This window comes from Pistacia vera, unplaced genomic scaffold (assembly GCF_008641045.1).
Source record: "Pistacia vera cultivar Batoury unplaced genomic scaffold, PisVer_v2 Contig455, whole genome shotgun sequence".
Lineage (NCBI taxonomy): Eukaryota > Viridiplantae > Streptophyta > Magnoliopsida > Sapindales > Anacardiaceae > Pistacia > Pistacia vera.
In genome coordinates this window covers 121,353-145,761 of record NW_022196285.1, presented here as the reverse complement: position 1 = coordinate 145,761, position 24,409 = coordinate 121,353, and the positions used below count along the sequence as shown (strand labels likewise).

At 32.4% G+C, this 24,409-nt stretch overlaps 2 protein-coding genes across 2 annotated transcripts; both read right to left on the bottom strand.

Moving 5' to 3' along the window:
* Positions 1-591: 591 nt before the first annotated feature.
* On the bottom strand, positions 592-17,596 carry LOC116144750. The gene is given in 21 exon segments (XM_031430182.1): positions 592-1,136; positions 1,288-1,460; positions 2,022-2,207; positions 3,058-3,153; positions 3,687-3,815; positions 3,910-4,092; positions 4,171-4,281; positions 4,990-5,328; positions 5,415-5,649; positions 5,913-6,040; positions 6,185-6,280; positions 6,408-6,503; positions 6,582-6,655; positions 6,745-6,814; positions 7,062-7,171; positions 7,283-7,397; positions 7,514-8,095; positions 10,166-10,867; positions 12,546-13,004; positions 13,295-14,601; positions 17,190-17,596. Coding segments are annotated over 21 exon segments (5,733 nt in total). The 5' UTR covers positions 17,542-17,596; the 3' UTR covers positions 592-946.
* Positions 17,544-18,309, bottom strand: LOC116144756 (probable disease resistance protein At1g61190). The gene is made up of 2 exons (XM_031430190.1): positions 17,662-18,309; positions 17,544-17,573 (listed from the first exon to the last, which is right to left on the bottom strand). Exons 1-2 carry the CDS (start codon positions 18,307-18,309, stop codon positions 17,544-17,546), a joined length of 678 nt encoding a protein of 225 aa, XP_031286050.1.
* Positions 18,310-24,409: the final 6,100 nt, after the last annotated feature.

Below are 24,409 nucleotides of genomic sequence, written 5' to 3'. Positions count from 1 at the left end.
AACTATCTTTCTTAAGAGACTGAATCAATCCTTCCAGCGGGTTTAAAAGAGCACAACCTTTAGTATTTTCGATGGTCCTTAACACTAGATGTTAAAACTGATGAAAAAAAGGAACAATTTTTTAGTTTTACATTCCTTTAAAATCAATTCCAAAGACTCTTCATCTACTAATTATGCCGTTTAAATCATTTTGAATTTTATGAAGAAGATCAAGTAGAATAATTATAACAATTTTTTATAATTTCACAAATTTTTGTCAACCTTGTTATATCAACAGAGACCATTACGATGTTTGATACTTTCATATTTATGAAGGACGATAAAACTAACATTTCCATATATAAACTCTTAATGAGAATAAAATTCCATCAAAGGGATAAGGTTTTACTTTTTTTATCACAAACCATAACCATTTTCTTCAATTTTATTATCATTTCTACTTCCAGTAAAATGAAAATCATTTTATTCACACGGAATTTAATTATCCACAAGGGTAATTTAGTAATGTGACATCAGGAATCAGGATCTTAAATTTGAAAAAAATCAAATAAAACTAAGCTTCCGAGGAATAAGAAATAAATCAATGCACCATAACAAATATGAAAAACTTGAATAGAATTTTTACTGTACAAAAACATAAAGCCTATTGGGAAGGGGAGAAGTGCAAGTATAAATTAAACATCTTTATAGTGGAACAGCCCAAAATAAATAAAACAAAAGGCTGGTTTTTTACTATATAAACAGACAGACATGACAACAATGACAATTTTCATTCCAAAAACCATTAATGTATACATCATCATATAGGAAAACCTTCTAAATGTCATCAAATCAGCTTGTGGCAGGGTGTGTTCTCAGTTTCTGATAAAATGTTCCTCTCTAGAATATCACGTAGCAAAACAGCCGACGAGAAAAACGGTTTACAACAGATATAGCAGGCCATGATTTAGAGGAAGTGATCAGAGCCAAACAAGCGAAAAGGCTGATGTTCAAAAAAGGTCAATGTGTCACCCCACTTCAGCTCTGCATCAGAAGGCTCGACTACATGCACTGCTCCGTCACTCATGCCAAGAGCGATCTGATTAGGCTCGGATGGATGAGCTGCTATGACAAAAGGATAGGTGGTAGCATTGCTGCTGCAGAATATATATCGTCAATGAGTGATGGATTTTATGGGCTTTGACATTTTGATACAATGAAATATACAAAAAATGCCTTGAAACATCTGAACTGGTTTATATATAATAACTGAATGTTCAGAACTAGCCAAATAAAAGGTCCACTTACTTGACAGAGAAGGAAGGTATGTAAGCAGATGCTGCTATTCTACATCTGAGCCTTAAATTATCCGCATCAAAAACACCCACAGCACCGTCACAAAAACCGGCATACACCAGTAAACCATCACATGAATATATGGCACTTGAAATGGGAGCAGGGAGTGTATCTTTTGGAGACCACTACAAGTTACAAAATCATAGCATAAGGACCATTATAAGAGAGATTGAAAAATAACACGTGAAAATAAATTATATGGATACAACATATACAAATGAGCCAGTATTCATGAAATTTCACATTGACTGGTTTAACCTCTTACATTAAAACATCTTATTAATTCTCCATTTACTTGGAAATGTAAAAGAAATAGTAAGATTTGCCGAACATGTATGCAGCACCATCAATAAATCTTTCAAGAAAGAGCTCAGATAGATAAGCTACACACTAGGCCAAGGCTTCTAACATGCTATCCATAAAAAAGCATTGAAGTAGTAAACTTTACTCTAGCGAGTCAAGGTGGAAAGAGAACAATAATGATAATAAGCTACATAACTAAATCTTTTTTGCTAACAACAATATGTGATTTGGGTCTCATTGTCCTTAATTATTGTGACGCTACGTTTCCACACTATTAGAAATGAGATCATGGTCAGTAAGTTTATTTAGAGAGAGAGAGAGAGAGAGAGAGAGAGAGAGAACTGAAGAAAAAAAAAACACGATGACATGGAAGCAAAACTTACTGAACGTGAACATTCTAGCTTGCTGTCATAAATGGAAATTTGGCTATCATGAACCACCAACAGATGTTTTTGATCATTATGAAACTGGACTTTAGTTTCTCCGACCAAAGGTGATTGACGGCCAGCTGGTGCTTGTATGAACCTTGATTTCAGCTTCACCCATATATAGGTACTCCACATACATAGCTGCATCAAATAAATTATTAACGGAAATCAAAAACCCAGAGATAACAAAAAAGAAAAAGCTTCAGTGTAGTAAATTAGAGTCTTTCCTCATGTATAATTAACTATTCTTTTCAGTGTAGTAAGTGATTAGCAACGCTGGAAATATAATATTTTCCTTTCTTGGTTTCACTTGTAAATCCTAAATAACTTATATATTTTTTTCCTACCCACAACTTTTTTTGAATTAACATTACAGCTAACGGATTTGAACTCAAATTACTTGGCTTGCTTGGCATGATATCATGTTAAATAACCACGTGATCTAAAAGCCATATCAAAAGCTTCAGCTAATAGATAAGAGCCCAATAATGGTATTTAAGCTATGACACTAACCAAGATAACCAGATTGATGTTCAAAAATAATTCTAAAAGAGCATTTTCGTGGAAAGATCTTCACATTAGAGATCCCGTCAAAACAATTTGATTCTTCAACCGCACCTATTCCAACGTGAACAGCTTATATTTGGGCACTTCTCAACACCCATTGCTGAGAAGGTAACATCCAAAAAGACTATATTTACATGGTAATTCAACTATGGTTTGAAATTTTACCAAAGAAAAGGCTCATCATATGCAGACATTAATTACCCTAAATGACTTAAGATTAATAGCAAATTGCGACTTCCATTTCAAAGAAAGTAATTTGCTCCCCAGATAAGCAAAAGTTCGTAGAGCAAACCCTTAGTGGTGTAAATGTGCTAGGTTTCTTACTCTTGACAAAAAAATTATAGCATCCCAATTAAACATAAGTAAGAACAACTAATAGCCATAAACATTAAAATATTAAATTTTATATTAGTCAGGAACTAACCTGAGCATCAGCCCCTGAAGACACCAGTGCATTTAAAGTTTGGGAAAATGCAAGCCCTGTGATTTGATTTTGGTGACCCTTAAGTTTGGTTTTGACCTGCAAACAACATCCAACATTAGCTATGCTTCCACATTATATGTCACACAATAAGCTTTAGATAATCAAAAAAGTTATTGATTAGATTATTAAGATAGCTATACTTGAGCTTTGACAATTTTTGAGGAGGTTTTTTCTATTGTGGTGGACTCATGTTTGCATTTTTGTACTTTTGTTGCATCTCTGTGTGTTCAAGAAGATGATATGTTTCGTTTCAAAAATAAATAAATGGAAAAATGATTTCAGTGGTAATAATACTAACCATCAATTCCTTAAAACAAGTTAGTAACAACAAGACTTTCCCTCTAATGAACAGAGCTAAGAAGCATAAATCAGATTGTATGGTATAGGTAATGATTCAGCCAAACCAGAATAAAATTTACATTAACAATCTCAAAATATCATCGTAATCAACTATAAATTAACACTAGCAATAAATGGAGCAAAATTCAATTGAACAGATCCTTTGACCAGTTAAACATAAAACTAGCTCCATAAATTAAGAAAACAACAAATCAACTGAGAAACTTCACCTCATCAACTCTGACATTGTATATCTGAATGGTAGAATCCTCCATTCCAATGGCAATAATATTATTATCTTGAGGATAGAATGCCAAATATGTAGCTGCTGGAGGTGGGGGCATAAACTTTGCCATGACCTGAGACACAGTAAGCAATCTTATTCGGTCATGTAAATATTGTTGAACGTGTATGAAATACAGAGTTCAAATTTGGAGAGGTGCAATAACTTACCTTGAATGTCCTCCTGTTGAACAAGGAAACCTTTCCACCAGAGGCAGACATAATGTAAGAATCATTTTTGGATAAAGCAATGCATGCAGCAGATTCTTCGGCTGTTTTTACATCATTTATGTCATTTGTCATAAGTGTTTCACTGGGAGGTTGCCACAACTGGGGCACTACGTATGCCGTAGCCTGACGAGTTTGCAACAGACATTAGAAAGGTCAAAATATAAAAAACAAAAGAAATTTGCAAATGGATAGTAAATAAACCTTCCCCAAGAGATCCCTTTCACTACGATGCCATTTCCACAGCTTGTGTACAGCGCTGGCGGTAAGGGCCAATAGAGCTTGACCAGAGTTGGTGTAGATCAACCGAACAACCTGAATTTTTTTTACTTATGTACTTAAATCCAACAATAAACATTTGCAACAAAATAGAAAAAACATATATATTTTTTCCCAGGCCTAAATGGAGGGAAAATTATCAATGTATTTCACACCATTTGTGGATAATGTTTTATTTGGCTAATTAGATATTGATTGGTATTAAGCTTTTGTGATGAACTTGATATCATTTCTTCTGTGTCTTTTTGTAAAGAGTCACTTAGTTTATATTTATATCGTCAGTCCTCTCCTACTTTGTTATCGATGAAACAAGCACTACCATGCAGAGAGGGTGTATTATGCCCTAACTTCACAACTGAGGTGGCATTACCATGTGAATTGGCAGTCCACATACCATCATCCTCAGGGGCATGTCAAGATATTTAAAAAAGGAAGGGAAATATTCGAAAGAAAGGTTAACACATCAGACAAATAGGTTTAAACTAGCCTTCCAGCATTTGACTTAACATTCTGGAGTTCCTGTCACTATGCATCCAATTCTTTAGAATATACGGTTGGTATATTAACGAAGGATATATTTGCATATGATTTGCATAGCTTTATAATAGTGAAATATCTCATATATGAGCACAGGCACACAAAGGGCAGTAAATAACTACAAAGAAAATATCTAGCACCATAGAAGCAGAGGGATTTCTTCCTAACTGAAATAACACGCAAATACTTGAATTCTTTACCACCTACCTTGCTTGGTGCTATAGAATCAGGTAAGCGCAGAGCTTTCATCTGTGATGGATCTGAAACATCACGAATGTTCCAGCTCTTAACCTTGTCTCTATCGTCGGCAATACATGGTTTGACATCAACAAGTCTGCTGCTGTCCATAGGACCCTGCAGCGGCACTCGGTATGAGTTTGTGGACCAAGGTAAGCACCAACAACTTCATTGTATAAGAAATGCTAAACTTACAAGACTGTTGATAGATACAAAACCATCACTGTTGGCTAAAATTTTGATACCATTGTCACTCGTTGTAACTGCGAGCAGAGATCCTTCCTTATTGAATCTCAGTCTAGGACAACCCTGCAAAGGATGGAATTGAATGAACAAATGCTACGTATCTACTATTAACTACCATTGGTGTACAAGTAAACAGTACGACTACAAACCGGCAATCCACCATCAGCATCAACAGCCGTCAACATATTTTTATTGTCCATATCCCAGAACTTAATTTGAAATTCATCCCCAGCAGCCAAGAACCGATTCCGTGTTGTATCAAACTGGACAACGCCTAAAGAGCTCTCTCTTAAACCATGATATGTCCTTTTGATAGCTCCTTCACTCTCATTCCACTCAACTAAATAAGAATAGCTTTCTTCACTTGTTCCGCATGAGAAGAGCCTGCAACAAAAAATATAGAAGTCTTATTCCATTTGGATGATGAAAGCACGATTACAAATTAATGGCACATCAAAGGCAGAGAAGTGCCTAAAAAGTCCAGCATCAAAGAATCCTTGGCAGCTAAATGATATACATCCTTTGTAAAACAAGATATTATCAGAAACTTCAATGAGTCATTATATAAAGTATCATGTGCACAAACAATATGAAAAATCACCAAATTATCTTAGCCTGTGTCCATCTTAAAATTAACCAAGCTTTACCTGGTTCCGTCCGCACTATATGCCATCATGGTGCAATAGCGTCCAGGAGCGTCATAGTCCACTCTAGATCGCAAGCAATCATATAGCCAATATTTTATCGTTCCATCAATGGCGGTAGAGAAAATAAACTGCATATTTAAAGATAGGAAAATGGATAATATGAGATTCAAAGTGATGGTAGTCATCTTATTCCCATCAGCTAGTTAGCATATAGAAAAAGATACTGACTCAGATCACCAATCACAACATAGATGAGTTAAATAAATATTGACCTGAATATTTTCTTTGTGGTAAGGGCAGACTGAATACACAGGAGCTTCATGGCCTTCAAATGTATACTGCCTGCGTCCAGCTACAGCATCCCATACCTGTCACAGGAGAAACTTACTCTAATATCCCAAAAAGTCAAACTCTTTAATAGGGAGAAAGTTACAACGAGGATATATCAATTAGGTTTTCCCTAGAGAAGCAGGTCACACCCTCTTATGATAATACCTTAATAGTCTTATCATCTCCACATGTAACTATACACAGTTGCTTGTTGGGATGAGCAAACGCAATGTCATTAACTCCACCAACATGGGCATCGATCTAAAATGAGATAAGTGGTCAATAAACTGTACCTAGCGATTTTTAAGGAAGAACTGATATTTAGGATACAAAATTTACCTCTAAGTGTTGTCTTAGTTCTCCAGTTGCATTGTAAGTATATATCTGAACTATATGTTTGGAAAATGCAACACCTAGACAAATCACAATTTGTTTAAAGAAAAAATAAATATAATGAACTAGGAATAATTCATATTCACAAGCAACAAATGCATATACATACCAAGCATAAGTCCATCTGGCCTCCAAACACACCGATTCACCCGTATTGTAGCATCATTCAACAAAGCCTCCTTGTAGTACAAGTTAATTAATGAAGAGAAATATCAGTCCATATTTATATTCCTAAATTGTTGGCCGTGATTAATATGAAAGTGTTTGCCAGTCAAGCCAGAAAGTACACTGAATCCAACTTTCATAAGTATTAGGTGAATACATATGAGTTACTACCCATTGTTATTAAATTCATTGCCAAGATCAAATTGATAAAGGATGAAGATTTTATGCATTGTACTCTTAGGAAGTTAAGATGGTGAATACCTGCAATGGCATTGAAGTAGCTGATATATCCCAAACCTTGAAAGTTCTATGTGCCAGCCTTTCTCGGGATCCCACCTCCCAAAGGCTAATGTCACCAATATTTGTCCCCACTATGGACCGAAGAATAAAAATTTCAATCAATATAAATAATCTCTAGAAAAAGTTCTATAAATTTTTCAGTGAACAAACATTAAACAGTGGTTTTTTTTCTAATTTTTTACCTAGAAGAATAGTTTGCTGCTGTGGATGGAAGTCCATGCTCATGACATAAGATCCTTGATTTAGGGTTTGCACAACGGTTTTAGGTAGGTTATGTACTACGAGAGCAAAAGACACCTAGAAAGACCAAAAGATCATAAGAGGTGTTGAAAGGAACAAGAGGTGGGAGTATGAACTCACTTTCAATATTATTACAAAATAAATATTTAAACTAATTAATTGAATACATATACCTTTTCTTCGTGTGCTTGTTGTATGGGTGTATTAAGCTCGTTGTCCTTTCTGACTTCGTATAACTTTGGTGTACTTAAGATTCCTCGAGAGAAAGTCTTCATACTAGGGCATTTTCTTATATTTAACTCTTCCAAAAATGGGAAATTGAAAGAATAATTTCCAGAGCAAAAGCATGTGAGACTTTCTAAGTTATCAAGTGACAACGTCTTCAAATTGTTAAAAACAATTTCAGTACTCGTTGTTGCATCTCCCTTATTTTCTACTATTTCAATCAGCATTCCACAATTCTTTACACTCATTTCTCTCAACTGCACTAAGCTTTTAGCCATTAAAGGTGTTATTAACTGCATCAATCTATGACAGCAACTTATATCTAGAACTTCAAGATTTAGAAGAGTTGGAAAGAATAGCTCATTATACATATTGTCTTTTAGTTTGAGCTCTTTCAGATTTTCAGATCTTTGAAGGAATCGGAGTGGAATATTTGCTAACTCAACACCTTTGATCATAAGAGCTTTACTCTTCCATGTAATCTCTTTCCCACCATTCCTTAATTCAAGCACCTCCAAATCAAGATTGATCTACAGATCCATCAAAAACAAAATCCAATTAGCTTTTTAACTATATACTTAAAACAAAAGTTTAGTTATTGGCTCAAAAGTCATAGGCTAAACCCAATCAAATTTTGACAAATCAACTACCATCTATTTTAAAACTAGTAAATCATATTTTAAATTTTAATTTGTGAACAAATGTTTCATTTATGTGATTTTACCAACTACGCCCCCTGAAACCAAAAACTACAATATTCACCTCCTCCTATTGTCTATTAAATTAGGAATTTTATAGTGTTTGACCTATGTAAATACAAAGTTACCTTTAGATTTTTTGCAACCTGACTAATTTAAGAATAGGAACAAATATGTTGAGAATAATTTATAATTTTTTTTAAATAGTCATAGAAATTAAATTAATATAAATTTCTTAAAGAGTTTTTTTCTTCTAAATTTCTATTATTTGAATTTTCAAATTTAGTATTCAATGGTCACAACTTTAAATATATAATTTCAGATTTTATAAATATTTTTTTACTTTATACAGTATTTTCTAATTTTTCTTTTTTCTTTTTAATTTTTTTTTTTTTAAGTTTTTCTAGCAAGTTTTATCTTCTATTTTTGAAATATTCTTGCTTAATCTTTCTTTTGGTATGAAATGTCATTTTTATCCTCTTTAACATCCTAACTATATGTTGGACTTTGGACATTTATTTTTTTATTAGTTTTATAATAATTAAAAAAAATACAAAAATACAAAAAAAAAGAAAAAAAGAAAAAGAAAACTAAAAACAACAATTGTAAATTAGGCACAGGCCTTGGCAATTAATAATTAATAATCAAAGTTGATGATAAACTATTAAAGTTGGGTTCCCAGTTAATAAATTGTTGTATAAGAAATTAGTAATTAAAGAAAATTATTTAATATACTCTTGAGATGTTTTCAAATTGAATTCCAAACACACTTACAAAATTTTAAAATAGTTTTGAAACATGATATAGTAGCTGTATTTTAATCTTATAAATACGATAATACAATGAATTGCATTATAATATTATAGAAATTAAATTTGAAATATGGAACCATAAATTGGTTTAAGTTAACTGTGAGAAGGACACGGGGTAATTGCATGTAATTGTTTACTTTATTAGTCAAATTAATTTAATAAAAGACACTACTACCCTATGAAAGCTAAACATATTTGAATCAAACCTGTCTTTTTTTTTCGGCCTGTGGTGTCTATTTTTTTCATTCTCCCTATTATTACATGGGTATTTATGTCTTATTATTTTCTCTCTCTTAAATTTAATGGTAACTAACTTATTTTTGTCATTTTTGAACTGATTTTTTGCTCATCATGTTAAATAATGTCCTAGGCTTTCAACTTCAAGTTGCAAATGTTTTGTATAATGATTCTAAATAATGTTTTACGAAACTATAAGAAAAAGAAAACATGTTCCAAAAATGTTATTAGAGATAGTTAGATTTAACATTTTGTAGGGTATAATTTTATACAACTTTAAAATATTTTCAGCAAAAAGGTAAATTTTTATATAATTAAAAAATTATTATCTTTATAACAATCTTTTTTTTTTTTTTTTAAAAAAAAGTTAAATTAAACAGGGGCCTTGGGCAGCCTCGCACCACTTGCAAGGCCAGCCATGTTGTGAGAGGAGGGAATTGGCAGCTGCAAATTGTGAGAAGAATGACTTTGGTTTGGGGGAAGTATCAGTTGATAATATTTATATCTTCTCCAATACAAACTTAAAATATTAATAACAAAAGGTTGTTTTCAATTGATAATATCCGAAAATAAAATCATATTTATAATTTCTAGTAAACTTTTGATAATTTATAGAATTATATTGGATGATTTTAACATATTCCTTTAATGAGTTTAATAGACAAGACTCCAGTAACAAAATTGTCCAAATCCAACTAACCATTAACATTTATTTCTTTTTTCTAAATTATTGTTAAAAAAAAAAAAAAGAGATGTTAAAAATCACATTATTAAGTTCTAATTTATGTAATATATATAAAATGAAGGTTTTTTTTTTTCTTTTTCAATAAAGAAGTAAACAAGAGACTCATACCTTATGCTCCAAGCAGAGGGACTTTCGCTCTGAGAAATGAAATGAATTTTCTTGAAAGCTTAGACATTTTGAAGTGAATTTTCCACATTCGTTGATCACCAACTCTCTTAACATCGGCCATTCACAAGTATGTATTCCAGGATAGAAAGCTATAAGTTTTGGTAAATTCTCAAGCTTCAAATAGGTAACTTGCGGGAAGGGAAAATTTACAGCAGCTTTTGCTCCTTCTTCTTCCACAACAATCTCCTCTAAAACCTCACAATCCTGTATCTCAAGGTGTTGTAGAGCCTGGAGGCTTTTGGCAATGGAAGATGGAAACACATATTTTATTTTTCCACATCTCTTCAAGATAAAGCTTCTAGTTGTTGAAGGTGTTATTAACTCCATCAACTCATGGCAATTGTCGACTTTCAAAACTTTAAAATTCTGGAAAGAAGCTAAGGAGGATGACACTAGATTCATCAATTTGCTACAATCCTGTACATCTAGAACTTCAAGATTTGGAAGATTTTGAAAGAATAGCTCTTTGTATTGACCACATCTAGATAGTTTGAGCTCTTTCATGTTTTCAAATCTTTGAAGGAATCGGAGTGGAGTATTTGCTAACTCATCACCTTCGATCATAAGAGCTTTAGATTGACTTTGCCATACAATCCCTTCCCCACCATTCCTTAATTCAAGTGCCTCCAAATCGTGATTGATCTACAAATCCATCAAAAACAAAATCTGATTAGCTTTTTAATTATATACTTAAAACAAAAGTTTAGTTATTGGCTCAAAAGTCATAGGCCAAACCCAAAAGTTTAGCTTTTTTTTTTAAGTTTTTGTAGTTTTATCTTCTATTTTTGAAATATTCTTGTTTAATCTTTCCTTTTGGTATGAAATGTCAATTTTTTCTTCTTTAACATCCAAAACCGGCCCATCCTAACTATAAGTTGGACTCTGGACATTTATTTTTTTATTAGTTTTATAATAATAAAAAAATACAAAAAAAGAAGAGAAGACTAAAAAAAACAATAGTAAATTACGCACGGGCCTTGGCAATTAATAATTAATAGTTAATGTGGATGATGAAATATTAAAGTTGGGTTCACAATTAACAAATTATTGTATGAGAAATTAATAATTAAAGAAAATTATTTAATATACTGTTGAAATGTTTTCAAATTGAATTCCAAACACACTTACAAAATTTTAAAATAGATTTGAAACATCATATTGTAGTTGAATTTTAATATTATAAACACGACAATACAATGAATTGCATTATAAAATAATAGAAATAAATTTTAAATATGGAACCATTGAAATTGGTTTAAATTAACTGTGAGAAGAACAAAGGGTAATTGCATATGATTCTTTAATTTACTAGTCAAATTAATTTCATAAAAGACCTACTAACCTATGAAAACTAAACATGTTTTCAAAACTAGCCTGTTTTTTGGTGTGTATAGTAAAAAGGTGTCCATTTTTGTCATTCTCCCTATTATTATATGGGTATCTATGTCTTATAATTTTCTCCCTCTTAAATTTAATGGTAACTAACTTAGTTTTGTCCTTTTTGAACTGATTTTTTGCTCATCAGCTACCAAATCATGTTAAATAATTTTGAATTTGTGATCTGGCTTCCAATCATAAGAAGGATCACTTGTTAGGCACAATTTCTAGTAAAAATAAAGGGACTGCTATTAATTGAGGGATAATGTTTTACAAACTATAAGAAAAAGAAAACAAGTTCCAAAATAGTTTTAAAAAGGAATAAAATGTTATTAGAGATAGTTAGATTTAACATTTTATAGGGGTATAAGGGTATAATTTTATACAACTTTAAAATATTTTTAGTTGAAAAGTAAATTTATATAAAATAATAATAATTGAAAGATTTATTATTTTATAATTAAAAAAAGTTAAGCAGGGGCCTTGGCCAGCCGCGCACCACTTGCAAGGCTAGCAATGTTGTGAGAGGAGGGATTTGGCAGCCGCAAATTGTGAGTAGAATGACTTTGGTTTTGGGGAAGTACCAGTTGATAATATCTATATTTTTTTCCAACACAAATTTAAAATATTAATAACAAAAGGTTGTTTTCAACTGATAATATCCGAAAATTAAATCATAATGATAATTTCTAGTAAACATTTGATAATTTATAGAATTATACTGGATGATTTAAACATAGTACTTTAATGAGTTTTATTGACAAGACTCTATAACAAAATTGTCCAAATCCAACTGACTGTTAATTTTTATTTCTTTTTCCTAAATTTTTGTTTAAAAAAAAGAAAGAGATGTTAAAAAAACAAATTATTAAGTTGTAATAGATGTTCTATATATAAGGTTTTTTTTTCTTTTTTAATAAAGAAGTAAACAAGAGACTCATACCTTACGCTCCAAGCAGAGGGACTTTCGCTCTGAGAAATGAAATGAATTTTCTTGGAAGCTTAGACATTTTGAAGTGAATTTTCCACATTCGTTGATTACCAACTCTCTTAACATCGGCCATTCACAAGTATGTATTCCGGGATAGAAAGCTATAAGTTTTGGTAAATTCTCAAGCTTCAAATAGGTAACTTGCGGAAAGGGAAAATTTACAGCAGCTTTTGCTCCTCCTTCTTGTGCGACAATCTCTTCTAAAACCTCACAATCTCTTATCTCAAGGCTTTGTAGAGTTTGGAGGCTTTTGGCAATGGAAGATGGAAACACATATTTTATTTTTCCACAACTCTCCAAGATAAAGCGTGTCAAATTCTCATAGGAGGAGGACATAGGAAATTTGCTATCCCAAATCTTTCCACAACTAACATTGTTCAATTCCAAGGCCATCAAATTGGTGAAATTAACCTGCAATCAAAGTATTTGTTGTTTCAATATTTACGAACGCATATGAAAAGAAAAAAAAAAATTGATTCTTATGGATTTATAGATGAATATGCCATTGATATAAACAATGTGTCTTTTGTCTCTCTAAAAAGTAATGAAATTTAACAGAAAATTAAAATCACTAGAAAAAAAGGCAAAAAGAGAAGAACAAATAATTCAATATCAAAACTATGTGTTAACAAATGAGAATAAGCATAATAAAATATAAGAATATATAACAGAGAAGTGCAAGAGGTTAATGTCAATCAAACCTTTTTGTTAAAAAGTGGCTTGAGACTGTTATCATCACGAAGGGATCCGACCAACCGTAAGAGTTCAACATTCTTGAGAATTCGTAATTCTTCTAAAGAGACGGTAAAATCATATTGAAAATTAAAGATTCTTGAAAATTGATACCAATCATAATCATCGAACAATTCATCTTCTATTGATATATTGCACCTTTTAAGCTCTCTAGAATAGAAGTCTTTAGGAATCATCTTCTTATCTTTAATATATATTTCTAAATTGGTCAATTGAGATAAGTGCTTCAACTCCTCAAGTACTCCACCCTTCCATTGAATACTACATCCCTTTATATACAATTCTTCTAGTTGGGATAGTTTTGATATCACATTTGGCGCAATAACTTTTAATTGCCAACAATTGCTCAAATCTAAAATCTTTAACCCAGTCAATTGACCCATTTCTGTAGACAACTCCTCAATATTAGTATTTTGCAAGCTAAGGACTTTTAGCTTCTTAAGCTTTCCGATAATAGCAATATCTTCAATTTCGCTATCATCTAAACACAATGTTTGAAGGTTTGTTAGAAGATCAAGTGACGACGACAACGATTGTTGTATTCCACATAAATTTAAAACTTTTAGCTTGGGCATCACTGTGAAAAACTCCTTAGGGATTTCGAAAGAAGAACCCGTAAGAAATTCAAGTTTTGGACAATCTAATGCCTCAGGCCAAAGTTTAGTAACAATATTATCACCAACTAAAGAGATCATTGTGCATTCTCTAAGTTTATCTTTATCCTTCCATTCATTTTCAATGTCATTTCTCTCTGTAAATACATGGTGATCTGTATATGCACATGTTAAAGCAACAACGCGAACAACGTCATGCATAGAAAATCTTCCTTCGATTCCACCATCAAGTAACAAGCAACAGTCTTTGAGTTCCTTGACCACTGAATCTAGTCTATTCCGTGCTTCTTCTATTGTAAGATTAGCTCCTGTAAGTATACCCAAGCCAATGATATTCTTGAGCAAGTCTAAAATGGAAGTATAGTTTTCCATTAGACTAAGAATTATTAAAGTTTTCTTGAGCTCATTATTTTCTAAATAATCGTAACTCAACTTAATGTTTGAATATTCCTTTTCTAAAAGTGTTGGGAACTTTGATGGGGAAGACTTTCTTAGTGTTTGCAAAGCATCTTCCCATTGCGATTTTTGACTTTTGGTCCTTAATGCCTTTGCTATAGTACAAATGACAATAGGCAAACCTCTACATTGTTCGCATACATCCTTTGGTAAAGAATTCAATCCAGGTGCTTGAAAAACATTACCTGCAAAAGAAGCTATGATTATACTAACTGCATTTACTATTCACATGCTTTTGGTTTAGAAGCAAGAAAAGTTCCAAGTGTTGTTATTTTCCCTCTAGCTATCTTATTGGACTTTTTTCTAAATAGAACCATAAAAAATATTCGAAAATCTCAATAAACTGCACTTGATTCCAAATAAAATTCATTTCCACTCTTCATCTCTAAAATCATAGAAATACATTTTGTCTTATCAAGAGCTTTAAGACAATATTTATAGAAAAGAAAAATAAGATGATGAGAAATGAGGAAATGTAAAATAAAGCTACCAAGTCAATTCTTATTAATGTGAATTTAGGCTGAAAATAATTAACTAACGCCATCTAATAAAACTAATTCAAATATTAATGAATATACTTTAAATTTAAAGTCAGAAAGTCATGTTTAGGTCCACAACTATTATTCCCTGAGATTTCTGTTAACACTCAAGCCCTTTGAGGTTTTAGAAATAACGATTATTCCCTGTTGACAGACAGCCACTATAAAACCCTCAAAAACTAGAGTCAAGGGCAGAGAAGTATTTACACAATGTATTAATTAAGATAAATAAAATCCTAAAAACCTTATTCCTAACCCATTCACTCCTTCTTACCGTCACACCACCACCCCATTCCCAAGAATCCTATCTTCTTTAAATTTTGTCACTCTGCCTCGAGAAAACTCAAGCAACGGGCAGCGAAATCCCCTTTTCTTCTTCCTGGCCGCTTCACCTTCAAACCCAAACATCGACACCTTGGGTGGTTTTTTTATGCATCAATTTGGGTTAGGCAGCTTGTTTTAAACTTGGATGGTGTCGTTGTGGATCTTGTGAAGTTGGTGTGGGTGCAATGGGGATGTGCTGTGGTGTGGCTGCAATGGGGATGTGCTGTGGATTGGGTCTAATGGAAGTTTCCTGCACTTTGCGTGTTGTGGTGGTGCGCTGGAGGCCAAGGGATGCGGCCATGGTTGTCATCTGATTTGCTGTGGTTGTTGTAGTGGTGGTCTAAAGGGTGGGCTGTGGTGTGGGTGCAATGGCGATGGTTGTGTTATGGATGCAATGGCGATGGCTCTGGTGTGGATGCAATGGAGGAGATGGCGACGATTTGGAGGTGCAGCGGTGGTGCACGGGAGGCTAATGGGTGCAACGATGGTTGTCAATGGCTGCCGATTGTGGTGGGGCACGGCGTGGGTTAGGTTGGTAATTGTTGGGTTTGAAGAATAGGAGTGGAGATTACGAAATTAAAAGTGAGAAAGAAAAAAAAAAAGGTTATTGGATTATTTTTTAAAAAAGTCAGATTAAAAAATGAATAAAAAAAGAGAGAAAAAAATAGGTTACGAATTTAAAAGAAAAATAATTACAGTTTTTAAAAAACCAGAATTATTTAGCTCAGGACCCTCAGGAAAAAGAAGTATTGTTTCTGCATATGGAATTAGATTTCTTGTTAAGCCACCTACTATTCTATCAATCAATAGAGTAATTATACTTATTTATAAATATTTCATGTTATTACTACTTATTCACATCAAACCATAACACAAATTTGATGTGTTATCAAATTAAAATGAGTTATAACAATTACCTACCATTTTCTTGAATAGACTCCAGGCTCCTTCTTCGATTAAAATGTTCATTCCGATATTTTTTGTGGAACCCATCTTCTCCAACACAAATTATGATTTATGAATGGTTACTAATTAGTATTTTAAATTAAGTTAAAGATTGAAGTTATTACAGTCTAATGGCCGTGTTGAGACTACGGTTAATTGAGATGCAATTCCGGTGTGCAAGCTTTTGCAGCAAATTCTTACTGCTTAGCTTGAGGGAGGATGTTGAGACTATGGTTAATTGAGGGCAGAGTTACTTGAGATGAGTTACATTAGCTGGGCAGAGACTATGGTTAATATGAGTTACTTGAGTGATTAGTGTTTCTTTGCAAAGCTACAGTACTTTAATGCTACAGTACGCTACAGTACTTCAACTGAAGTTTTATAAAATCTGGAAATTTGATCAACAGTTGAGAAGCTACCATTTTGTGTTTCTCTGCAAAATTTGTAAGAGTCACACGGATTGCCAGCGTGGATTCTTACTTGTATAAAAACGTTTCAAGAACCATTTGTTAGCTAAGTTGGAAAATTAACAAAAGAAATCAGTTCTGGAAGTGTCCAAAGTTTCTCTCAAAGTTCTTGTTTGTTTCCTTAGTTACTTTTTCTGCATTTTCTGTTTGTTTCTCTAGAAAGTTTTGCAACTTGCTGCTTCTCTTTTCATTCGATCCTAAAACCTTTATAGGCCCTAACCTTTTTGTAAAAATTTGGAGACTAGTTAGGTTGGTAACAGGTAACTGGCAACTGATATCAATCGAGTAATGAGTAATCGAGTTTAAAATGTTACTTGTTTGAACCTTTAGTCTAAACGTTACTTAAGACTAATAGTCTAAGTTTTCTATTTATTCACATGAAACCATAACACAGATTTTGTAGAAGGGCCAAGACTATAGTACGAGTAAAAAGAAATTACGAAATTCAATAAAAATATAATATATGAAGAAAAGTGAAAATTCTATAACTTAAATTACCTGCCATCTTCTGGAATAGGCTCCAAGCTTCTTCTTCTTTTAAAGTACCCATCTTGAAATTCTTGGAAGAATTCATGCTATTTAACACCTCAAGTTTTCTTGTTGTGAGCAGTAGTTTACATCCACCACGATCATCTTTGGAAGGAATTCCCACAGCATCTAAATCAAGATCTTCCCAGATATTATCTAGAATCAAAAGAATCTTCACAGGCCTCATATCCTTCTCATCCTTCTTACCCTCGTCACCCTTGTCACCCTTCTCATCCTGCTCATCCTTCTTATTCATCTCCACAGGCCTCATATCCTTCTCATCCTCCTTACCCTTCTCATCCTTCTGACCCTTCTTAGTCATCTTCAATCTTTCATATAACTTATTTGCCTTATCTGCTACATCACTCTCCTTATCCAATTTGAGACCCAATTTTTTAGCAATTTTTGATTGAATGGTCTCTATATTTGGAGTTCCTGTTACTTCTATCAAAACCACCTCATCAAAGAGTTGTTCTTCCATGGCTTTCCTACCAACTCCCTGCACAAGCGTGGTCTTGCCGAGACCTCCCATCCCATAAACACCGATCATGTAGATACTCTCATCGTTCAATGCATCCCAAACATTCTTCTCAGTGGAAGTTCTTGATTCCAAAGCCACATAATCTTTGGTAGATCTAAGCCATATCTCCTGAGAAATAGTAGGATGGGCAACTTCATCTTCTAGCCGTAGGAATGGAAAATTATTCTTATCTAGGAGTTGACTGATACCATTCTCCTTTAACTTGAATGCTTTCTTGCCATGTTTGTAGCGGGTGATCCAGTTGGGGCACAATCCCTTGAAACATCGCGGGTTGTTTTCTTTTGCTTGAATCAACTTCTCTGCTTCATCAATTTTGGAATCCACTTCGTTCTGCCACTTCTTCACGGTCTCTTCAATCTTTTCCAGATTTCTTTCAGCAGCATCAACCTTACGCTGAACTTTGTCTTTTGCAAGCTTCATCTCCTCAACATCTTTTTGGAGATTGCTAAAGTTGGTGTTGTATTTGTACAAGTACATAAATTGTCGCCCCATCGGAGCAGCCAAGCACTTGACAACCTCCACAACAGCACTTAAGATAGTTTCCACCATTTTCAACACTTTTTCCTTTCTCCTTCACTTTTTTTTAAAAAAAAAAAAAAAAAAAGAAAAAACAAAGAAAGAAAGTAAAAGATATTAAACAGACTTAAAAACAGGACAAGTAGGGTGCAAACTTTCAAATTTGAAAAACACACACAAAAAAAAAAAAGGTAAGAAAAGTTCAGAAATAACAGCAAGACAACAATGATGCAAACTCAAACAAAGGAAGAGGAGTGAACAAAAACACTGAAAATGATGAAATAATTTTTTTTTTTAAAATAAGGAAAAGGGGAAAAAACAGAAGAAAATAAAACTGAAAAAGTAACAGGGCAACTGCAAACTGAATAAAATAAAGATCTTTTTGTTCTTTTTCCTAAACGAAAAATAAGAAAATGGGAAAGGATTTTTTTTATTTTTAAAAACAATAAATAAGAAATAAAGGAACGGGAGAGGAGTGAAAAATCAAGCGATCTGGTTTCAGAGTAACAGGATTTTTAGTGGTCTCTGAAGGGGTGAGAGAGGTTTCAGAGTTGAAGTATTTTTGAGTGGTTAAGTGAAAGTGGAGAGGAAAGGGATGAAGAGATTGCTTTAAAAATCAGAAGTAAGGATGATGACAATCAAACAATAACCAAAACAAAGCATACGCCTAAATATAAACTCATGCATATTTTTCGATTCTTTATTATTTTATTATTCGATTCCTTACTTTAATTTTTAATTTTTTTTTTTTTCGGTATCCTTACTCTACTGCGAATAATTTAATGGCAAATATATTCCAATTATTTGAGCATCAATAAAAAATAAAGTTAAAGACTTAAAGTATAGCTACATTTACACTATTTATTACACTATTTTCATTAAATCATGATGTGGTATATGTCACATTCACATAAATTTTTAATTATTTTAAATTTTTAATATTATAATAAAATTATTATTAATAAATGTAATAAAAATGGTGTAAAGGACGGTGAAAATGTACCGTTGCACTAAAGTATAAAGATGAAGGATCAAGAAAAAGAATAATGAAAAAAGCACTAGCTTTCCAGCTGGAGGCTGGAGCAGGGTGGCCTCCTTGTGGAAGTAAGCCTTATGATGTAAGATCCTCACAAAGCAAATCAAATATTACGAGGGGTTGTTTGGTTAGAGGTTATTCCCCTTGTAAGATTTTAGTAATCTTTAAAAATTGTTGTTGATTATATAAGTAGTAATATGAATACTGTTATTTTCTTAAGTATTTTAAGATTACTTGATAATCTTAATTTTATTATAATTTTACCTTTAACTATTTAAATTTTTAGACAATAACACCCTTTTTTTCAACAAGGCCGAACAATATATACCCATCCATAGTTTGCTATAAAAACAATGTGATACCCAAACAGATTGAAAAAAGTCAATTACCTACCTTCCGTCCAACTGATAGTAAAGTTAGTTAAAAAAAAGATAATATGGTAATTTTATATCCAACAAAAAAATATATCATTCTGCCCAATTTCTTTCTTTAATATTAATTTTATAAAAATAATTCTTCTCAATTTTAATTATTTTATTTTTATTAATTTTAATTAAAATCTTGTCTTCATCTTCTTCATCTCTCGCCTGAACCACAGGACAACTAGCAGCAAAAACGACCAAAGCCCCAAAAAACCTCACTCAAATCACCAAAAGATTCAATACAAAAAATCCCAAAGAATCGCTCTCAAACACTAAAAAGAACCAAGACACGCAAGGCACAGAAGGTTTGGGGCAAAACCTCAAACAAGTGGTGTGCCAAAACTTGGAAAATCAATCATCAATGCCAAAATCGATCAGAAATCCCCAAAAATCAAACAAAAACACAAAAAAAAACACTCCCAATTAATCTCCAACCATCAATTTCCTATTAAAAACTCCGAAAAACACCAATCAATCCCAATTCAACAAACAACAAAAACCCTAGGAATTCAATGGGCGGTGAAATGTGAGCAAACGACAACGGGAAAATGGGGGTTTTGGAGAGGGCACACCGAAAAGACGATTGGCGGGGAGAGGAAAGATTTTCGGTGACGGGGCTTCCGGAAAATGGGTGGGGCAGTGCCACAGCTTNCACGGCAACTGCAAACTGAAGAAAATAAAGATCTTTTTGTTCTTTTTCCTAAACGAAAAATAAGAAAATGGGAAAGGATTCTTTTTTTTTTTAAACAATAAATAAGAAATAAAGGAACGGGAGAGGAGTGAAAAATCAAGCGATCTGGTTTCAGAGTAACAGGATTTTTAGTGGTCTCTGAAGGGGTGAGAGAGGTTTCAGAGTTGAAATGTTTTTGAGTGGTTAAGTGAAAGTGGAGAGGAAAGGGATGAAGAGATTGCTTTAAAAATCGGAACAAAAATAATGATAATGACAATCAAACAATAACCAAAACAAAGCACATGGGCCCATTGCGGCTTTCCGGTCGTTTTGTCTTCAGATTTTTTTATGAGATCGAGTCTGATGACTCTGTTTGGTTTCGCTTTTGGAATACTGTTATTAGTATTCCCAAAAAATTTAAACAGTAAAATATCATTATTTCTAAAATATTATTTTATATTTTTTAATTTCTTTTAAATCTCCTAAATTTATTAATTTAACTAAACACTCCTAAATATTTTTTTTTAAATTACAAAAATACTCCGATCACCCTCCAATGATGGTGGCCGGTTGTCCGTATATAATAGGTGCGTTAGAGATGTTTTTGTTAACTCTTAATATTTTATTATAGGAGTATTTAGTAAATAAACAAACATAGGAGATGTTTTTGTTAATTTTTAAATTCTACATCGTAATATCCACCCAATTTAACTTTTTTCAAAATACTATTCTAAAAACCATCATAATAATGAACCAAACAGAGTCATGCATATTTTTCGATTCTTTATTATTTTATTATTCGATTCCTTACTTTAATTTTTTTTTTTTTTCGGTATCTTTACTCTACTGCTAATAATTTAATGGCAAATATATTCCAATTATGTGAGCATCAATAAAAAATAAAGTTAAAGACTTAAAGTATAAAGATGAAGGATCAAGAAAAAGAATAATCAAAAAAGCATTAGCTTTCCAGCTGGAGGCTGGAGCAGGGTGGCCTCCTTATGGAAGTAAGCCTTATGATGTAAGACCCTTACAAAACAAATCAAATATTATGAGGGATTGTTTGGTTCGAGGTTATTGTCATAGTAAGATTTTAGTAATCTTTTAAAAATTGTTGTTGATTATATAAGTAATAATTTAAATAATTTTATTTTTTTAAATATTTTAAGATTACTTAATGATCTTCATTTTGTTATAATTTTATCCTTAATTATTAAAATTTTTAGATAATAATGCCCCTTTTTTTTTAACAAGGCTGAATGATATGTATCCACCCATAGTTTACTATAAAGAAATGTGGCACCCAAACACTTTGAAAACGTCAATTACCTACCTTCTGTCCAACTCTGTTAGTAAAGTTAGTTAAAAAAAAGGATAATATGGTAATTTTATATCCAACAAAAAAATATATCACTCTGCCCAATTTCTCTTTAATATTAATTTTACAAAAATAATTCTTCTCAATTTTAATTATTTTATTTTTATAATTAATTTTAATTAAAATCTTGTCTTCATCTTCTTCATCTCTCGCCTGAACCACAGGACAACTAGCAGCAAAAACGACCAAAGCCCCGAAAAACCTCACTCAAATCACCAAAAGATTCAATGCAAAAAATCCCAAAGAATCACTCTCAAACACTCAAAAGAACCAAAACACGCAAGACAAAGAAGGTTTGGGCCAAAACCTCAAACAAGTGGTGTACCAAAACTTGGAAAATCAATCATTAATGCCAAAACCGATCAGAAATCCCCAAAAATCAAACAAAAACACAAAAAAAAAAAAACACTCCCAATTAATCTCTAACCATCAATTTCCTATTAAAAACTCCGAAAAACACCAATCAATCCCAATTCAACAAACAACAAAAACCCTAGGAATTCAATGGGCGGTGAAATGTGAGCAAATGACGGCGGGGAAAATGGGGGTTTTAGAGAGGGCACACCGAAAAGACGATTGGCGGGGAGAGGAAAGGTTTTCGGTGATGGGGCTTCTGGAAAATGGGTGGGGAAGTGCGAAAGCTTTGCAAAAGACCCCATTTTTTTGCCCTTTTATGAGAGAGATGAAGAAGATAAAGACGGGAAGAGAGAGAGGAGAGAGGCTTTCGATCTAGCCATATTCCGATGCCGGGTTCTTGCCTAGTGACTGGAGGAAAAGAGATACAGAGAAAGAGAAAGGGGAGAAGAAGGCGAAAGATAAGAGATTTGGGCAGATTTTTTTAATATTTTTATTAATGCAATTTTTTTAACTTTTTTTTTTTTTTTATACACAAACCTTAAAACACAAAAAATCAAAATTAAACCCCCCGGGGAGAAGAAGACGAAAGAAAGAAGACGAAAGATAAGAGATTTGGGCAGATTTTTTTAATATTTTTATTAATGCAATTTTTTTAACTTTTTTTTTTATACACAAACCTTAAAAGATAGAATATGATAATACCATTTTAGTTAAAAGATTTATTAACTGATTTTGACGGAAAGTAGTATTTTTTGTCATTTCAAAACCTTTTTGGATACCGATATATCTTTGAAGCAAACTCTGGATAGGTGTAAATCATTGCTTATAATATTTCAGTTTTCCCAGTCGTAGTCAGCCTTCATACACATCATGTGAAATCCCGAGGCACATTCCAATAGTTAATGAGATCCTTAAACTTTAATGATAAAGAGTATGCATGTTCTCAACAATACCTAAGATTAAACACTACTTACATACTCTAAAGGGTTTCACTACCAGTTCACATCAAAGAACCAAACCCAGCAAGTTTATAGATGAGTCCCTGCCTGAACACCTCTCCTCTGCTTGACTCATAACTCACAAAAAATCCAGCAAAAACAGCACTTTTATAAGTTCAAATTTTCATCACACACAAGCACACAAGTTTTTACGTTCATAGGTATCATTTCTAATGGAGTCAAATAAACAATCAAAACAAATCAAATAATCATTAAATGTATATACTTATACATGCTTAAAATTCTACAGTTAATAATTTCAGTAATACCACCAGCTACATTATCTAATTATTAGAACTTATAATATATATTCAAAAGCGATCTGGTTTGAGAGTAAAAGTATTTTTGGTGGGTATCTGAAGCGGTGAGTGAGAACTGAGAAGTATTTTTGAGTGGTTTCTAAAAGATTGAGAGAGAAGAAAACTGAAGATGAAGAGATGGATGGTAGAAGAAATCAGAAATACAGTCAACATCAATCAATTGATTTTAACTTTATTGTCAATAATTGATGCCGAAGGAGACGCCCACCACGTGAAGGCATTTTAGGCTAGCTGACTGCTTTCCAGCTGGAGTGAGCTACGAGGTCAGAGACTTTGACAAGACGCTGTTCAGAGTTCAGACAAACCAAAATAGGAAGGAGAGGAAGAGTACTGTTACAACGAGAGAAAGACCACTGTATTAACAAAAAAAAATTTGAATCACAAAGTTTATTATCAATCATTCATTAAAAGTAAATGGTTAGAATTTAAATTATTACAAATTAATAAATATTTATTGAATTATATTTTAAATATATGAAATCTAATATAAAAGAAATTTTTTATTTTATAAATCTCAAAAAAAAGTTTATTATTTAATGAAACTTTATGAGATTAATGTTATTAACTGTAAAAGAAATATTGACTTAGCTTAGATTGGGAGTATCTTCAATTTTGAAATTGATGTGCAAAGGAGATAAGAAAAATGCATCTCAAGAATCTCGATCATATTGTTGATGCAGTAACCAACCTTGAATTTGTTCTGAAAATAATAAGTATAATCACATGTCATTTACTATAAGAAAAAAAGAGAAAGAGACTTTTCTATGATTTTAAATTATTTTTCATCAAATAAATGGAATAAATATGTATAATGGTGTCAAATTTAAGTGAATATGAACGGAAGTTTACATATTTTATTTAACACATATTTAACACTCCCAATTAATCTCCAACCATCAATTTCCTATTAAAAACTCCGAAAAACACCAATCAATCCCAATTCAACAAACAA

Excerpts from the sequence above, each read along its gene's own strand:
- LOC116144756 (XM_031430190.1), bottom strand. The coding sequence starts at position 18,309 with ATGGTGGAAACTATCTTAAGTGCTGTTGTGGAGGTTGTCAAGTGCTTG. Across the intron at positions 17,574-17,661 it reads ATGAGGTGGTTTTGATAGAA|ATAAGGCAAATAAGTTATAT; the intron begins GTAACAGGAACT and ends GTGATGTAGCAG.